Here is a 19,413-nt window from a genome sequence, read left to right as displayed (position 1 = left end):
CGAGAGCAAAACACATACACACACACACACACACACACACACACACACACACACACACACCCGTCCCGTCCCCCAAAGCATGGAGCGCACAGAGACACATACCCCCACAGCTGTATTTGTGTGCTCTGCACTCAAGAGCAGAGAGTTAGATGAGACTAAGAGAGTTAGATTAGACTAACAGAGTTAGATGAGACTAAGAGAGACTAAGAGAGTTAGATGAGACTAAGAGAGTTAGATGAGACTAAGACAGACTGAGAGAGTTAGATGAGACTAAGAGAGTTAGATGAGACTAACCACATGAGCTCTTAATGTAGACAATTTTCAGACCCATCATAAAATGTACCTCATTAGCTTTTAATTCAGCTTTCATATTCTATGTTTCTATTATCTTTCTTTGTGCTTGTATTTTAGGCATTCACATTTTTATTAGGGGGGAGGATAAATGTTAAGAAATGCAATTCGCAAACGTCTGCAAACTATTTTCTGTTTGCCTTGAGTTCTCTTTGAACATTACAAACACCCGCAAACAATTGAGAAAGAGTTCTACGCGAACACGCATGGGGACCGGATGAATGGTTACCGTTGAAATGGAACATTTACACAAAATTGTTGAGCTACAAATGTTTGCCTGAGACAGATACACAAAAGGATACACAGAAGAATGGTGAGAGAAAATGTACAGGGGTATTAATATTTTTTTTCAAAATCACATAATTTCAATTCCATTGTGTTTAAAAAAAAAGTCTTATTCTTTACAGCAACTGCTTCTGTCCAGCTTCAGAGATGTTACAAACTCTTCCAACGGTGAAACATTTTCTGCCCTTTTCTGTTTTTAAAGCTACACGGAAATTGTTTACGTCAGCTTAAGCGAAGCCTGTAAGGGTGACAGCAGAGTGCCTGTTATGGTGAAGGAGGGGGGGATAGATAGATGCCTAGAGAGGATGAAATACTCCCGCAGCCAATATTCCCCTCTCGACAGTTTTTGAAAACTGTACTATCAAGGGCTCACATAACGACTCATCCACAGATGAGGGTTCAACAGCCCTGAAATGAGATCAGCATAGGCTCTCCTCACGGCAAACCCAAACTCATTCTGCTATCAGCGTCTGTTTAGAGTGACATTTTAGAAGCTAAGGGAGGTAAAAAGGGAGAAAACAAATCCGTATATGAATATTGATCTGTGACAAATTGATCTTTTTCTGATCAAATTGATTGTTTTGCTTTTAAAGAGGAAATGCCTGTTTCAGTACCAGCCTGCTGAGACTGGTCTGCCTGTCTTTGGAAATGAAAACTGGGGCCGTTAATACAGGATGCCTGCCTGTAGGGAAATTTACTGAGGAATTCCTCTCGACAGATTGTGTATTCACATTGTGCATTCGCTGTATTGAACCAAACTGGATATCTCTCACTATTGGTAACAGTAGACACAATGTGCTAACCTCTACAATTCAAGGCCCGTGCTGGGAGAGAATGATCAGATGAAAGCTGAGGACTGTCCTTCACCAATCAAGGGTTGACTCATTGATTAAAAGTGAAAGGCTGTTTGACACCAGCGAGGATGGATGGCACTTTAATGATGTTAAATCTTGACCTCTCGCTCAGTGCTTGCATTTTATCTAAAGCCAGGCTTACACTGTCATCAGATGACTTCTCAAAATGACCCTCATTTATGAAACGAACGTATGACCTACAACAGGTGTAAGACAGACATACACTCATCTCCACGCAAATCATGGCATTTATCAATTTGAACGTGAGCGGTGGCTATACTCGAATCTTACGTCACCTCTCAACTGAATACAAGTTTTTGAGACGGCATAGCACAGTGCAGCAGTAAATCGGCAGAGTAGTAAATCTGAAAGTTGAAGAGTTGAATTCATGGAATATCTTGGACCTTAGACTTTTCCTGCACATATGGACCCTTTCAACAATAAAAACAAAAACAATGCTTGAACGTTCTATTTGGGCCCCAATCTACTTCCTCTGCATTAAGATAACATATGGAATGTTAAAAAGGAAGTCTTGTGGGGCCAACTATGATGCTGATAATGGAACTCTCTTGAAAGGGTCCATAGAGCCATATGTGGAGAGTTCCTTTTACTTTGCCAAACCAACCATGCAACTTCAACAACGGCGGCCCAACCAATCTTGCGAGAATTGTGAAACATTACCTTGTCAGTAAATAAAACTCTTTGGAGATAGTTTTTGCCTGTTGTTAATCCCCCACCTCCACAACAAAAGCATTTTCATTGCGTACAGGGTGGACAAGTCACAAGAAGTTTGCTATTTACAACAGCAGAGTAAAATATAAATATATCGCGACTCTAAAGGGAGCTCTACAGTGCCCAAAAATCCCTAAAACTGCATAGTGTACCTTTAACCTTGCAACCCTTGCAACGTCACTTGGGCTATCTCCAGGTCAGAAATGTTTCTCTTTTGGACGTATAATGCACCTTCATATCGTTAATTCTAGGGTCTAATGCCCCCAGACCTAGCATTGTAGCTCACTGGGAGCACTGACCATTAGCTGCAGCTACTCCAGCTCGGTAGCATCGATTTTGGTTGTGTTTTTTCCTATCGACAGTAGGCGACGTCTAGCGATCAAGGTCCATGTAAAATCAATTTCTCCTTTAAGTTTAATTTCACCACTGGTAGCACCCCTTGGAAATACATATTCGTTGAGCAGTGGATCAATCAGTCCACTGCTCCACAAGTCTCAAACCCATCATTTAGGAGACTGCACACCAGTGAAATACTGCATCACGGAAGCTAGCACTAGCAGTTGTGACTGTTTTGCTATGAGAGAACCACTTGGTGACTTTTCAGTGATATTGTTTGTATAAGGCAGCCTGACACGTGGCAGCCCTAAGTAAATTGCGTACATGTGTTCATTCTTCTCCTCACTTCCAATCCAGGTCAGGGGACCAGCACCTGTGCCATAGGCTGTCCACAAAGCGTGGGCCCATCATGGCATTTCAGACAGACCTTTAGTGAAACTGGAAGTGCACGTCACACCACAGAGTTGAAGGACTTTAGTGGAACACATTCTAAGTAAATGCTGCACGTGGAAAAGCTACTGTAACATTGTCCCGGACACACACACAGACATACGTAGAAACACACACATGAACGCTCACGCATGCATGTGAACGAGCTCACACACACGCCACACACAAATGGCTTTATGCTACTACACATCTCACTACTATTTGCAACTTGAATTCAGAAATTGCATGACTTGACAAACATATAAACATAATATCAAAAATAGGTCTACATAATGACAATGATGCTGCTGATGCTGTGGGATTACCCTACTGCAGAGGCAATTGAAGACATACAGTACCTTCAAATGACGAAAGTGAGAGTAACTACCACCTATGCAACTGTGCTACAACCAAAACATTGCTCTTGTCTTCTTTGGGATTGTTATGGTATTGGAAAGGCTCAGCATGCTTGAACTCTGCAGAAAAGAGTGTTTGACTTTTGTCCTGATTACATACTTAAAGGTTCCACAAGAGAGCACATGACAGATGTGCAGAGGGAGTCTTTATCTTGCGTACCAGATTTAGAACAGCCTCGACTCCACAAGTCTAATGTGAGCAGTGATGCCTCTCGTTGGACAGTGCACTCATTTTCACCCAAACTACAAACACACACGTGCATACCATGAGCACAAACACACACACACACAATAAAACAAATGGCTCTACAAAGAACCTGCATACCTTCTATACCTTGCATTCTCATTCTTATACCTTTGCTATGTGCAGACATTACAGATACACACACACACACACACACACACGCGCACAAACACACACAGATTTACATGTATTGATTTAGGAGACACTTTTATTCAAAGTGACTTACAACAATGAGGAATAACATTAGAGCTACATTGCAGAGGAGACCTCGGGTAACAATTAATACTACAACAATAAATGCTACCACCACAGGATGAGAGTGGAGAACACACACACACACACACACACACACACAGGAAGAGCAGGTCTCTGTTGTGGTTATGACATAATGTGGCCTGACTGAGTCATATTGTACCACCACTGTCTTCCAAATAGGTAGCTCAGTCAACCGCATATCTTGCTGTCTGTTCATGAATTAACTTTCACTTTAATTGTGCTGACTATTCACTGCAGTCTGTACAGTGGCTGAGGCTTGCCACAGTTTTGACAGTTATGCAAACAAGGTATTTACATAAAACAACAGTGCAGTCACTGGCAGTGTGCTTTCCATCACAGTTAATGCTGATCTCATTAACCTCTGTGGCAGTCAAAGTGGCACCAGAGAGTAGAGGGGAGATGGGAAAAGCTTTGGCCCAGACCTGGCCCAGGTATGCGCCAGGTCAGGGCCCAAATGAGCCATCACTTACGTGAGCACAAAACTACAGAAAAAGACAACAACAAGGGGGGCTGGTAACAGTCCACTGGTGGTCGAATGGCCTTATGCTCATGTGTAGCCTACTTATAAACAGTGCTGGTTTCCCTGGATGAGAGTGCCAACAACCAAGCCCCATAAATGTGCATTGAGTGCAGAATACTGCCGCTACTCTGGGTTCCATTTCACCACGGTAATGGTAAGCCCCCACTGAGCTACTTGTGGAAGTTAGCGATTTCACTGCAGCACGTTCTCGACCGGGGGGAGCTTCCGCAGAAACGGACTCAGCATCCACACACACATACACACACACACACAGAGAGAGAGAGAGAGAGAGAGCCCGACGCAGCTTTCCCTCAACATCCATCTGTCCACCAGAGCCGTTAATATGCGGCATGGGACCCTCTCCTTGCTTTCCTGAATTCATTCTTATTTACAATTTGAACGAATAACGACCTGGATAGACAAATAAATGTGGGGGTCTGGTTTGTCGCTCGGTGATCTCCCGGCGTCAGCTGTGCTGGAGAAGCTATGATCTCCTCCACTGCAGTGCCAACGTCGAATGGGGAAGCAAGGCTTCTAATTTAGCAGCACGTCGCTCGGCCACATAACTTAGAGCCTAATGAACAGTGTAGACTTAAAATTGATTTTGTAATCTAAACCTTCACCTTTTTTACCTTTTATCTGCGTTTGATTTCCAATAGCAACCTGTTAAGGCTATCTGTCTTGGCGACAATAGGGTAGGCTATAATTTAGAGATCACTTGCGATGCAGTTTTACGCATCAGCACTGTATTCCCTTATGTGTGTGTGCTTGTTATAAAGAACTGAAAGTATGCCATAGTATAGCACGTGCATTTTAAATCAACCATTTGCATGTTGGAGAAAGCATGTTCCTGTATTATCGTTTACTTGTGTGACTATTAATTAACGTTAGTTAGGATGCAAAATATCAACAGATATCAACCGGCTGTCTAGTGCTATTGAAGTCAAAGGGATAATGCGTGTGTTGCCTGTGCCATAGTCTACTGTAGACAGTCTGTAACCCCGAAGTGTTGCAGAAGTGCTACTGCAGCAACCCAGCACTAAAAACCTGAATGGGAAGAGCCACGCAAAAAATGAATACCGCATTCCTCCAAGTCTGGAGTCAAGAGTTAAACACATGTACCGAAACCATGTACCCAACCGCACAAAAAAGTTGGGCGATCTGATCATGCGGCTACGGTAGAGAGGGGCTCTTTATTCGTTGGCATGATATGCTGCGCCCTGGCTCGCCAACAGTGGCTCGGCGATGATAACTTATTCCCCCTTTTCTCCCCCCTCCCCCCATGCGCTCACTTGCTGCACAAATGCGATTGCAGATCTAACACCATCACCGTAAGCATTGTACAATAGTGCAGTCACAGGAGGCAAACAACACACGGGGGTCTTACCAGTTGGGTTCTTGTTTTTCTTAAGACTCTTGCCACAAAGACACTGCAGCATATGCGATCCTTTGCTGAAAATGTTCCAAAGAAACCACATTGATTTGGGCGAAGAGCAACCCAGCAGCCTAGACACCCTCATAGAGAAGAGCTCTTTGCGGTTGCATAATAGCCCAATTGGATCAGTTCTCCTGGCCGGAGCTACCACTTGTACCATAGAAAATAACTGGTGAAACCCGGGGTCCGCTGCGCTTTCCTTCACGTGGAGAAATATTTCGTTGCACTTTATGATGAAGGTTATGTTATTATCCGGCAGGTTACCAATAGTGCCTCCTCCCCGGGTTATCAGTAACCAAAATATACTGTTTAAATCGCATTTGTCGCACGGTTGTGTGTGTGTGGCCGACAAACACACAGAACTAGCGGGATAACGGTAAAACGCGAGGGATTTCAGAGCAGAAAACCATTGCATATTAGTTCGTCGCTCCGTGGAAAGGGTGGATCTGCACAGCGTCGAGAGCCAGAGGAGGATGCATCCTATACAGAGACAGCTACTGTTCTACCAACTAAACACATAGCCAAAATCAAGTCGCGTCACGTTGGTATTCTTTAAAACCGGGGACAGATCAATTTTCAGCTGCTGACGTCTTCATTTTCAAACTGCATGGCTCTTTTGAAAATTCCGGGTGTCAGTATTCCGCCAGACTTAAGTTTGTTTTCCTTATGCTGTCCTCGCGGCTCTCTTTTATGTGTATGATGTGGCTTTGCCAACGACCCTTCTCTAAAAGAGTTGTGCGTCCGGTAAAAATACATCAACGTAGCACTGGACCTGTGCGTTGGAAACAGATGTAGGAGGAGGGGTTGAGACGAAAGATTGCCTTCCCATTACGTAGACACGTGGTTGGCACACCGTCACGAGTGAGATGCCCTTAACATATGAGTAGAGACAGACAAAATATTGTGAAAGCGCAGGATTTCTCTCCTGTGTAATTGACATGGCCAGCGTCTTGCTCTGAAGTGCACTGCGATATCACAGCATTGCGATTTCCTCCAGCATCCTGGAATTCCTCAAAGAGCGAACGCTGTGTGATTCCAGCTGTTTTCCAGAGCAACAGCTGCAATTCTATCCCTAAGGAGGACGACTGGCTGCCAAGCCAACGAAACTTAGACGTGTTCGTGGTGGGTGCCCGTCGTCAAAAATCAACAAGTTATCACCGCTTCATGCAGATTTGTTGTCTTACTGCATTATGCTATGCACAGATAGAGCCCGATTTCTGCCCATCAGGGCACCTGCGGGTTCCTTCCGGCGGTCATTGGCTACAACGCTATCCACCTCGCTGTGGCGGTGGGCCGGCCAACTCCAGGGAATGTAACGATGAAAGAAGGCTAGGCTATCTGCAGCTTACTGTTGCAATGCTGTTGTTGCATTGTCACAAGTGTTGTTGGAAGTGTTGTGTCATTAGTCTCCTCGAAAATCATGTCGTGGTGGACTGCTCTACAGGTTTTAGATTAAATACTACGTTTGACCTAATTGTTGTGAAAATATATTTTTTTTTTTTTTTTTTTTTTTTTTTTTAATTAAACTGTTCAGGGATATGTCTCATTGGCATGATATTCTAATGCCTCTTATAATGACCCATCATTATAAGACTCCTACAGGCAGAATGCTCAGAGAAGACAATTTTAAGCTACACATTTGTGGTGGTTAGTGAGGTCCCCACTTCACTGCATGTAAAGGGCTTTGGGTTCTTTGATAAACGCAATGTGGCAGTGATGCTGACATTTTTGAAGTCAAACGTGTCATTCACTTTCACAGAATGAAGAATACTACAGTATTTATTCTGAAGATCCATCTATTCGTTTGTGATTTTCTCTTCAAAAGGCCAAAGCTCTGTGGTATCACAGCAATGACTGCAGAGGCTCTCCACAACGGTGTGGGAGGCTGTTAGAACAGGTCAAAGCATTTTCTGAAAGCAAGAAAATAATTTCTATGCACATTCTCTCTCTCTCTTTCTCTCTCACACACACACACCACCACATTGAAATAACTTATATAAGTATAAGTATATAAGCTCTTTTGATCCCGTGAGGGAAATTTGGTCTCTGCATTTATCCCAATCCGTGAATTAGTGAAACACACTCAGCACACAGTGAACACACAGTGAGGTGAAGCACACTAATCCCGGCGCAGTGAGCTGCCTGCTACAACAGCAGCGCTCGGGGAGCAGTGAGAGGGTTAGGTGCCTTGCTCAAGGGCACTTCAGCCGTGCCTACTGGTCAGGGTTCGAACCGGCAACCCTCCGGTTACAAGTCCGAAGCACTAACCAGTAGGCCACAGCTGCCCCCAATATATTAATAATTATACCCACAGGTATAAAGATGGGAATGACTGCAAATTACTGTACGTAAACATGAAAGAAGTTTCTTTATAGGCTCCCCCTCACAGTGCACAGAGTGTAGAGACTGCTTTAGTCTCACCTCATATAACATAGCCTAATTTCCTCCAGAAACACATCCATCAATAGCTATACAGCCCTCAAAGCAGAGCAACTGCAATTTCAGTTACTAAAAGTATAGTTACAATAGGTTTCTAGTTCCAGACTGCAGAGTCTTTTCTCTGAGAGGGAAACAGCAGGAATAACTGCAATGCCAGCAGGTCTTCTGTAGAGGGCCCCTGAGCATCAGCTCATCCTAATGAAAATATTACATTAATCCATGTTAATGGATCTTTACAGGTCCCATAGGACATTGCCCATCTCTCTCTCTTTCTTTGTGTGTGTGTGTGTGAATGCACGTGTGTATATGTTTGCATTGTGTGTAAGTGTGTGTGTGTGTGTGTGCGCGCGTGCGTGTGTGATCCTCATTGATCTGTTTCCTGTACTGATGAATTGCGGAGGGCCCTTGGAGGATATCGTCTCACCAGCTACTCCGATAATCGGCATGAGAAATCTCCTTTACTGGGCTCTGGGGGCTGCGTCCGTGGTTATTATGATGTCAACCAATACATCACTGAGCCAAGTGTGTGACTCTCTGTTATAGTTCGCTGTGTGCATTCAGCATGATTTTACCCATCTTTTCACCAGAAAAGAATGAACTAGGATTTGTTCCGGAGTGCAAAAGTCTTTTTAAAACAATTTTGGCACACTGATACATAATTATTGACATTATGGTTTATTTCATAATACATTTTTAGCCAGAATCATGTACAGTATAACAATTTGCAACAATCAATATGTATTACACAGTTTTATTTCTGCACAACTGATGAAGAGATTATTCATGTATTCAATGGTCAGTCATCATTATCACAGTGGAGAAATATTGCAACACAGACAAATAGCTACATAATTGCTCGCAAAGGTAGTTTACAGTAAGTCTGTAATATCTCTTGAACTTTGTTATCTGTTCTCTGTTATGTGTTATCTCTCTCTTTCTCTTTTTCACACACTCACAAAAACACAGAAATACACTCATACACAGCAGTAAATACATGCACACACACATACATACCCACACACTGACTCTCACACACACACACACCCACACACACACACGACAACACTGCACAGCTAATCAATCCATCCCATGTGTGCCTTGCCAGTCATGGAGGCAGTCATTGTAAAGTGTGGTCACATGGCTGAGATGCAAATGATTTCCTAGCACCAGGACTGCAACATAGAGCGCACAATCTCTCTCTCTCTCTCTCTCTCTCTCTCTCTCTCTCTCTCCTCTTTACTTCTCTCTCTCTCTCTCCCTCTTTCTCACTGGGCAGCACAGAAATATGAAGCATGAAGAAATGGAACAAACACACTCACTGAAGCAATGGTACTGACCTTCAAATATGCTTTGGTAGATATAACGTTTAAGAAATTGACATCTTTATTTATTTTGTTGGTGTTTTACTTTCAATTTTAAAACCCTTAATTAAAAGCAGCAGTTGTATTTCAAATCACAATGTCAGGGTGAATGGAAACCATTGTTTTGGGGCTAATATAGTTGTATTGTATTTGAAAAATAATTAAAAATGTGAATAAAAGTTGAATTTGTTGGTACATTACACAGAACCAAATAGTGACATCTGCTGGTAGACAAAAGCTAGTGCAACTCTCACATAGATCACTCTCTGCCTGTAAGAATAACACCTTATGTGGGAGGCAACATCACATATTTGATATAAATATTTTTACTCTCTCTATTTTTACTCTCATATTTCCTTAGACAAAAGTATATTCATTTGAACAGCTGAACAGAACTGATGAATATATATATATATATATATATACATTTCCGGACCATATACTGAAAATTAACAGTGTTTAAAAAGATACCCCACGGTGGTGGATCATCAGGATGATAGGTTTGGTTATAACCAGGATCAAAATATTGATACAAATGATTAAAATATTATGAATCCTCCAAGTCTGATGTTTATTGTGATGAATATTCTATTATAATAATATTCTATGATATTTTTGATCATGTTCATATTCTGTCTCTTTACATTCGTTTTTATGACATCAGTCATTCTGATCAGTTTATAAGGGTTTGTGCATTCACAAATACAGTACAGTAAATGTGTTGCCTTAATGTGTGTGCCTTCAGAAAAAATGCAGGCCTTGAGTCTGTATACTTGTCGGAAAGGTGTGATAGGCAATTCCAATCACACAAACTATCACACTGTTTAATGTTGTTAATGATGTGTTATAATAATAATTCTGTGGAAATGCATGGATGATGTGTTATAATAATAATTCTGTGCATGGATTCCAGTTGCTGCTACTGGAAGAAACTGGAATCCATGCATTTCCACTGAATTATTTTTGGAATCTGATCCCTTATCATACCTGTTCATTCTTACTCGTCGCTCGACTTATCGTGACTAAATTCAAGATGGCTGCAAACGCTAAACTTTGTGAAGATACTGTCTGTATAAATCGTCTTGTAGGTAAACTACCAGTGCTTTTTCAAAGTTCTCAATTTCTCGTTTTAAATGTCAGGGCCCTCGGAAGTCTACCAATGAAGTGTGGAGATACCTTGAGCCTCGTAAATGGTGTAAAACAGTGATTTATTTGCATGGCTAGCCCGATGCCGAAGCACCACCATTGAAAAAGCTGTTGGTAGCATCGGCTAACTAGCGCCAGATTTTGGAGTGCAGGGGACAAGCCGAGATGGGCTATGAGACATACGTTCACACTCGGTATCATGTTTCCATACACTTTAGGTCAATATCACACCGGAATTCTCCTTTAAAAGTGGGATGCAGCCAAACAAAGGTTAAGCATAAAACTAGATGGAAATGTGCATGTAATGTGTATATATAATTTGTGTGTTGTGTGTGTTGTTTAGTGTCATATGTGGGCCTCAGAAGCCATGTGTCTTCATGCTAATGATGTGTAAAGAGGTCTGTATAAAGAGTCTGTATTAGACTGTACTTTGGACTAAAGACACTTTTCCCAGTCAGGGTTTTTGCCCAGGTTGTCAATTAATTCCTGTGTCCGATCTTCTCATCATTTTATTTAAGTTCTCAATTTTATCATTATTATTATTGTTAAAAATATACACGTGTGTAAGTGGTGGGAATCACACCTTATGTATAAAAATACATATACAAATAATTATTTTAGTCAAAATAACTGTGTATTTCAGCAGAGAAGCTTCATAAGTAGGCTCAGTTGATACCCACTGTTTTACTTATAGGCAAGCAGCAGACTGTAGTGTCCAGTTACCAACCTTTTTTTTGATCCTGCACAACCAGGTGTGTCTTTCCTGGCATGCATCGGTGAGAGAAAAAGGGCTTAGGCATGTAGGATACTACAAGAGTGCCGTGCCAGTCAGGAGTCTGTGAGCATGGCTCCAAAGAAAAAGGAAAGATCGGAACATTTTTTATTTGTCTGGTTTCTGGTGTGTACTTTTGGAAGCTGTTTGAATGCATATCCAAATGGAGCGCCTTCCAGCGCATGTGCCTCTATGCTGCCCAAGCACAGTGTTGGACCTCAGAACACAGGCTCGCCTTACACCCTCCAGATCAATGGCTCAACTTACCGCTATGGGGAAATAGTTAAAGGTAATTTTCTGCTTGTGTCATCTTATTGCATTTGTCTAAGGCAAGGCAAGTTTATTTATAGAGTGTATTTCATACTTCATTACATAAACAAAAGTTAAGAATAATATTAAATAAAACCATAAAAGGTCAATAGTTTAAACAGATGTTTAAATAGTCTAAGCACAAATGGCACCATGAACAATAAGACTTTTAAAGTACAAATTCCTTATCTCTGTGTCGGTCATAGCATGCGTTCATGTATTGTTTTTGCTGTGAATGGCCAATGAGGTCAATACATCGTGTTTTATAGATATTGACACAATTCATAAAGGCTATGTTTTTTGTGTGTGTGTGTGTGTGTCCTTGTGATTCGTGTCAGCAAAATTGTTAAATAAGGTGCTATAATTTCTGCATAGCTTCCAAAGCACCCAATTAATATTATTGTAATAAGGTGAAGATAAAGATCAAGTGGATCCCAGTTTTATTAAGTGCATCTTAGCGATCGAGAAAAGCTTTATATCACCATGTGATCTCAAATAATCACTAGACTGGCTCTTAAGAAAGCACTTCAGTGATGATTTTGTTTTTATATCTCTGAGCAGTGTATATTGGATCCTCAGAGAAATACAGGGGGATCCTGTTGCAAGCCCGCACTCCAAACACATCTGCTGTAGTTGGGAGCTGGATAAACCTCCCATCACATGTTAAGACTTTGAATGTAAACACCCTATTCACATAACCATTCTGGATTTTTAAATATGTTTTGAATGTAAACACCCTGTTCACAGAATCATTGTGTTTTTAAATGTGTTGAATGTCAGCACCCTGTTCACAAAATTAAAATGTATTAGTTTAAATGTCTTTATGATTACCCTGTATTGTACAATGACTGTATAACTGCATAATTGTCTAACTGTTGGAATGCCTTCTTATGGGAAAGCTAGTGCGGCTCAGGCGCAGCCAGTGCGGTGACTCATAATTCCAGGAGAGAGAAGGACGGCAGGGAGCTGATTTTCACCTGGCTGCCGCCCAGCACAGGTGCTCCACAGGTGCTGGAGTTCTGGTAAGAGGGTGAGGCTTTCGCTGTAATGCAGAATTAAACAAAGCCAGTAGCCTGACGAGCCAGACCCACATTAAAAATGTAGGGTCTGGGCACTCACCGTTCGTAGTGCTCAGTCCGAGGGGCGGGATAATCGGTTGTCTTTCAAATTCCCTCTGCACGCAATAGGACAGTGCTATGAGTCCCATGCGTTTCCCACCAGCGGAGCTAGTTGGCTAGTTCAAACTTTTGCCAACTTTAATAAAAGCTTAACTCGTGTCACACTGTTCGCCAACAGCAACATTATCTTATTTGTTTTTAAGTAGCAGGGAATTCAAGCCAAACCGTTGCAACTCTGCCAGCAATCATTATGTTAAGCCCGCCTAACGACTCTATACACGATTTGATTGGCCTGATAGAAGTTTAATTTTTCGAGCTCACAAGCCAACGGAGAGTTGCTAGACTAGCACTGGCAGCAAATCTAATTTGCTGTCACTAGGGTGCATCTAGATTTCTTGGCTACAAAGCCAGACTAAACTAAACCAAGGTCCATATCGAGGTTGGTTGCATTTGTGTGTCGGGGAAGAACACTGGTGCATTCTGCTTAGTGTGGACTTGTATAAAGTAGTTACACAGGGTGGCTACTCTAATTTAATGTTTTGTTTTTTTGTTAATCAGGGCAACAGTGGTCAAGGATGAAGCCACGTTTTGGACAAAAATCAAGTCATCAGTGCTACTCTTAGGTATAGTATACTTCTATCAATACATACATTGCCTAAGAGTAAGGCTATGTTTTATTTAGAAACACAATGCACTTTAGAGGAGCATGGTCATAATCATCCGTCTTACAATTTCACTAGTTGGCTAAACTGTAATATTTACCCTACAGCATAGAACACACTACTACTACTAATAATAATAATGATAAAAAAAATAATTTTGTAAAGAGTGTAAAAATAAAAGTAAACTAAATTAGCTTCATGCTTTCAGATGAATCTGTGTCTGGCCCTCATAATTCAGAATTTGCTGCAGGATCGGGGACACACCTGTCGGGGGGTGTGTTTGTCATCGCTGCCTCAGCTTGTGTGTGGATCACCTGGTGTGTTTGATGTCGGATAACTGTTGACACAAAGTCTCCTCATAGGATTTCCAGCTAGGAATGCCTTTTAGTTATCTCTCATTCTTTTCCATTCATCTCCATACATATTGCCAGAATGTGTACTAGTGTTTAGAGGTGTAACGCTACAAAACATTTATTTATAATGTTTCTTAACTGAATGATGTATTATTGTTCTCCTTATGTAACTAGATGTACCGCATAGCAGTACAAACTATGACCGCCACTCAGTCCTGTACATCCATTCCGCGAAAATAAATCATATAAATGAATTTGTCCCCATCTTCTACTCCATCCCCTACTCTTGAAACTTTTGTGTATGCTGGTTTGGAATGTGTTTGCGGGCCGCACACAAAGTAGCCTACTGGCGCTGCAAAGGTGAATAGATTTGTAGCACTTGCCAAAAAATTTGTAGCATTGTTATAAAAACTTTAAAATATCTAAACAATCACAAGTAGGGCAGTTCATCACAGTCCATCCATTGCAACTGGACTGATGAAAGGTACACCTGTAGGCTACATTGTATTTGGGAAAAGCAGAAGGTAGCAGCATAATGTATTTATTTATTTATTATTAAACAAAACAATCCCTGTCAGATGCATAAGTTTAGTCATCTAGTTCATATGATATTCAGCTTTATTGTCAATGCACAAATTAAATACCAGTAAAAAATGCCGTTTTACCCAGTGGTGCAAATAATTGACATGTCCAAAAGGGCCTTCATGAAATGCGTTGCTAGACTGTTCATACACATTTTAACGGGCCAAGTTGAAGAGCTACTGTCCGTTATTGTTTGTGCAAATAATATAATAAATAATACTATGAGGTCCATGGTTAGTCTGGCTTTCGCCAGACCAAGCTCAATCTTTTAAGAAATCGAAAAGGAATATCGCCGGCAGATCAGGCTGAGTTCACCCAGCCTAGTCCATTGTAGGCGCCCAATAGAAATATTGTTTAATTTTGCAATTGAGATATCCATGCACTGCCCTGGATACATCTCTCAACATGCGCTCTAAAACATTTGGTTTAACCCTTGTGTTATCCTCAAATCTTACCGACACTCTTTATCCTTGGGGTCAATTTGACCCCAGCTAAATAAACCCTCAGAAAATGATTATAATTCTTATTGTTACCCAGTTTTTTTGTGACAGGTACATAACAAGAGTGTAATAGCCACCACCAAAAGCCCTACAAAACAATCCCACCCCCCCACACCCCTTTATGAACCTTGGAACCCTGGCTGGCAATATTGCCCATCCAGTGTCAGCAGCCCAAATGCTTGCTGTTGCTTCCCCTTTTGACTTATACAGTCCTGCCAAAATGACTTATATGTAGGGCTGTAACGATATACGATTCGGAACCGAAATCGCGACATTCATATCAACGATACTGTGTCGCGGTGTGAAAAGGCAGAATCGCGACACACCTTTCTAGTGTTTCACGCAGTGCTTTGCATCTTACGCGGCCGCAAAAGCAACCTTATTGGTTAACCTTATCAACCTTATCGCTTTACTTATCGGTAGCCTACGTTGTCCAAAAACAAATAAATAAATAATAATTTCATACCTCTCCTTGCTTTCATTGTAGACTATGTGTGCAACTTTACCAAACAGTATAGAAGTAAACCCCCTCTCCTTGCCCCGCTCTCTCTCGCGCTCCCTCCCTCTCCCTCCCCTGCTCAATGAACACGCGCGACTTAAACTAGAAAATGCAATTCCAGGGAATTACCATTGCATGTAAATGCAAAAAAGCTGCTGTGTATAACATTATATTACTTACAGTATGATTATTCAGATTACACAGTCTTACAGTATTCTTGAAAACCACTTACTTGGTTAGATGTTAGCTTAGAGTATATGACAGTCAGTAAAAATAAATGGTCAATTCAATATTGATCAACATTCTTTGTTTTAATACAGCAGAATGATACTCAGAATACACTAATGAACACTTACCAATGTAAGCTTGAAGTAAAAATCCCAGTTGTATATGTATATATATATATATATATATATATATATATATATATATATATATATATATATATATATATATATATACATACAGAACTTGATAATGCCAAGACAGATCTATTTATCAGTGATAACTCTGAACTGGCAGCAACAGCTAGAGGCCTCAGTTAATGGTATTAGGTCAAATTTGATGGTGATATATACACTGAAGAATAAAAGAGTCAGCCCTTCAGATGATCAGTTTTAGACAGAACTTAGGTTAGAATCTTATTTTTCACACAGCACAGCTCAGGTCTAAAAAGAGAGGTCTAACAGCACAGCTATGTTTCACAGATGTTACAGCACAGGAATTATTCAAAGGTATGAATGGTTGACAAATATGATTCACAGGTATACATGTTCCATATAGTTAGTGAGTATAGTCCTCACACAACAATATAGTTCTCAGAATGTCTCAGTGTAGATCTCAGATAAGTCTCAGTATGGTTAAATGGTATGTGCACAGATATGGTTACATGTTTGTAAGAATGTATGTTAGTATGTTGCTAGCAACATTGTCAGAGATGTATGGTTGACAGGTGTGCACACAGACAGGCACACACGTAATGTCATACATGGTCATCACCACTGATCTGTTCTGGAACCTAAAAGACAAAAGCAAACAAGTTTAACAGTTATGCCAAAACAATACAAGGAATGTCTGCAATTGTCCTAACAGTAGCCTATTCATGGCTTTCATAAGGTCCCTTTCCACAGGAGTATAATCAAGCACCAAATGCATTCATAATCTAGGTGCTTGATTGTATACACCTGTGGAAAGGGACCTGATGAAACCCATCAATAGACGAACTATGATAGCATACTGTGATAGTGTTTACTTAGGCTACGTAAGAATCAGGAGCATAGAATGAAAACGTAGCCATGGCCTATTTGATACACAAACAAGCGGTAAACAACGTTACAAATTTGGTAAAAATAAAAACAGGAGCATATTTGTTAGCTTTAACTAAAATGTGAACGGTGGAAGCTATAACGTTATGACCATCAACAATGAGTCACGTTATTCATGTCCTTCATGACACCCATGATGGGTTTCATCAGGTTCCTTCACAGCATATAATCAAGCACCAGTCTGCATTCATCATCTATTCTAGGTGCTTGATTCTATACACCCGTGTAAAGTGACCTGATGTCACATAAAATCAGAGCCATAGTATCTGTAGGCCTACTTACTTCTCTGGTTTACGTTAACGTTCTAGTTAAAACGCTGCTGGTTAGTAGGCCTAATGAACAAATGTAACGTTAACCAGTGGCGGTTCTAGGATTTTTCTGAGACAGGGGCCATAAAGGGGCCACATCATACACTGAGGGGCCAAGAACCGGTCAGCATCCATACACAGAAAATCCCTTGTTCAGTAAGGCAGAGGCACGTTGTCTACGTGATATGCAGGACTATACGCGGTATACCCAAAGTCCTTTTAGGCAAGTCCCTCCATTCGACGGCCATATTGCAACGCTTTTTGGTCACTCATCGGGCATCCTATTCGGCAGAAATATGCGTGCGCAAGGCTTCACGACACCAATCTTACTCCAGCGGCGAGTTCACAACACATGATTGGCACGATGTCTTCACAACACACCATATAATTGGCTCAATGTATTCACATCACACCACATGATTGGCTCAATGTATTCACATGTTGACGTTTTGCCGAGGAAGGGGTGGGATATGTGTAGACAACGCCAATATTGGCGTTACAAACTAGCCCCATGCATTTCTATGGAGGATTTTTTGAGTGCTCTGTCTCCTCATTAGAAAGTCTCTGGTATACCCACTTAAAAAGCATCACCATCTCAGTATACCAACTTAAAACAGACAAGGATAGGTATTAATATTTGGGGTTGATCACAGTATACCCACTACAGCTAACTAGACTACACCACAGCAGTAAGGTGCATACATTTCACCAGTCTTACCTTGTTCAAATACTTGAATGCTAAATGCTAAAAAACAAAAAAGCCAAAACAATTCTTAACAATTTTCCCATTTATTTATAATGTGCATTAAAAACACAATATAAAACTAAAATATAATAGACACTTCAGTGGAAATACATTGATATTTTAAACAGAAATCATACATCATCATACACACATTTTTCGTTCAATTAAACAAGTTTTACTTTAACTGTTTCCCCTTTGGTTGATAAGAGAAACCACTTTCACTGCCAGTTTGCATACATTAAAACAAACACACACACACAGCATGTGAGCAACAACTACATCATATTTACACAAATTTTTCAACAACTATTTTTACAATGGTCTTATTTGGAATTGTCTTTGAAGCCACCGTCTTGCTTCCAGTTAGAAAAGCCTGATTCTGATTTGAAGACTGGCGATGGGTCATTTGAAAGCGAAAATTACGGAAGGGGTAGCAAAACACTAAAGATGGAATATTCCTACCATTTGAAGTCTTTGTATCAGAAGTCATTGAGTGGCCTCTTCCTATTTCCGTGCTGCATCTTGCGGAATACCAGTTTAGGAGAGGTTACACAGAACCATCTACTCTAAAATTGGAAATGTCTGGAGAGAAGAAAATGAAACAAGTTTGAGTAACTTAATTGTTATTAACTTTCATAACCCACTGTCAACCTGGCGTTTCTAAAATGAATGACAAAATATGCTCACTGTAGTGGCAATAGGAAATAGCATCATACCATTAGGAGCAGCTATGCTTGGTGACTGGTGGTTCTGAAGACTGTGGGTTGAAGTCACCAGCTCCTGCGCCATCCCAGTCTGTAGGTGAAACACAAATGCGTGTTTCACAAAATCCATGCTTGTATTCAGCATGTCGTCTGGCAACTGTAAAACCAGTTATTATTTTTTTAAATCATATAAAGCTTGAGTGAGTAGAACATTTAACCAATTTATCTCAATGAAACTCTCCTTGTCCTAACACTTTGAGACAGAATTCATGCGAAGCCCATGAATCAAATAAACTCAGAATAGTGGTTAATAACTTTGCAATGATAGCTCACATTAACTACAAAAACGTAGCGTTAGCTATTAGGCATGTATTCTCATGTTCATGTTAGCAGCTGCCAAACTTTTTCCTCAAGCAAATCGAACGTTATTTACATTTGGTAGTGCGCACTAGCGCATGTAATGTTATTAATTTCAGACCCCAAACAAACAGGATGTCCATTTCTCTGCATTTCATATAACACCATTTCAAACACTTCATACATTACCTTTCTATACATGAAATGAAAACAATCAAACCTCAACTCAAGTAACCTAACGTTAATTTAATGTTTACAGTTCACTGCAAGCTTGCTGCTGCTTCGTAATTTAATTGACAAACTTAACATATTGTGACAGCAACAAATAAACGCCCCTTTCACATAATGATGATAA

The 19,413-nt window shown here is 40.8% G+C and overlaps 1 protein-coding gene and 1 long non-coding RNA gene across 2 annotated transcripts in view; one reads left to right on the top strand and one right to left on the bottom strand.

Annotated features, from left to right (window-relative positions):
• The window catches only part of LOC125288840 (fibroblast growth factor 14), a 77,101-nt gene extending 70,452 nt beyond the window's left edge, over positions 1 to 6,649 (bottom strand). The window contains exon 1 of the mRNA XM_048235514.1: positions 5,831 to 6,649. Within this exon, the coding sequence (XP_048091471.1) occupies positions 5,831 to 6,293 (463 nt within the window). The 5' untranslated portion in view covers positions 6,294 to 6,649. The remainder of the gene's footprint in view (positions 1 to 5,830) is intronic.
• A 6,166-nt stretch (positions 6,650 to 12,815) lies between these two features.
• LOC125288998 lies at positions 12,816 to 14,090 on the top strand. Its single transcript, XR_007192553.1, has 3 exons — positions 12,816 to 12,927; positions 13,582 to 13,646; positions 13,894 to 14,090. It is a non-coding gene; the product is annotated as an uncharacterized LOC125288998 (long non-coding RNA).
• Positions 14,091 to 19,413: the final 5,323 nt, after the last annotated feature.

Source organism: Alosa alosa, chromosome 23 (assembly GCF_017589495.1).
Source record: "Alosa alosa isolate M-15738 ecotype Scorff River chromosome 23, AALO_Geno_1.1, whole genome shotgun sequence".
NCBI lineage: Eukaryota > Metazoa > Chordata > Actinopteri > Clupeiformes > Clupeidae > Alosa > Alosa alosa.
The sequence above is the reverse complement of the archived record's forward strand: the minus strand, read 5'-3'. Positions and strand labels throughout refer to the sequence as shown.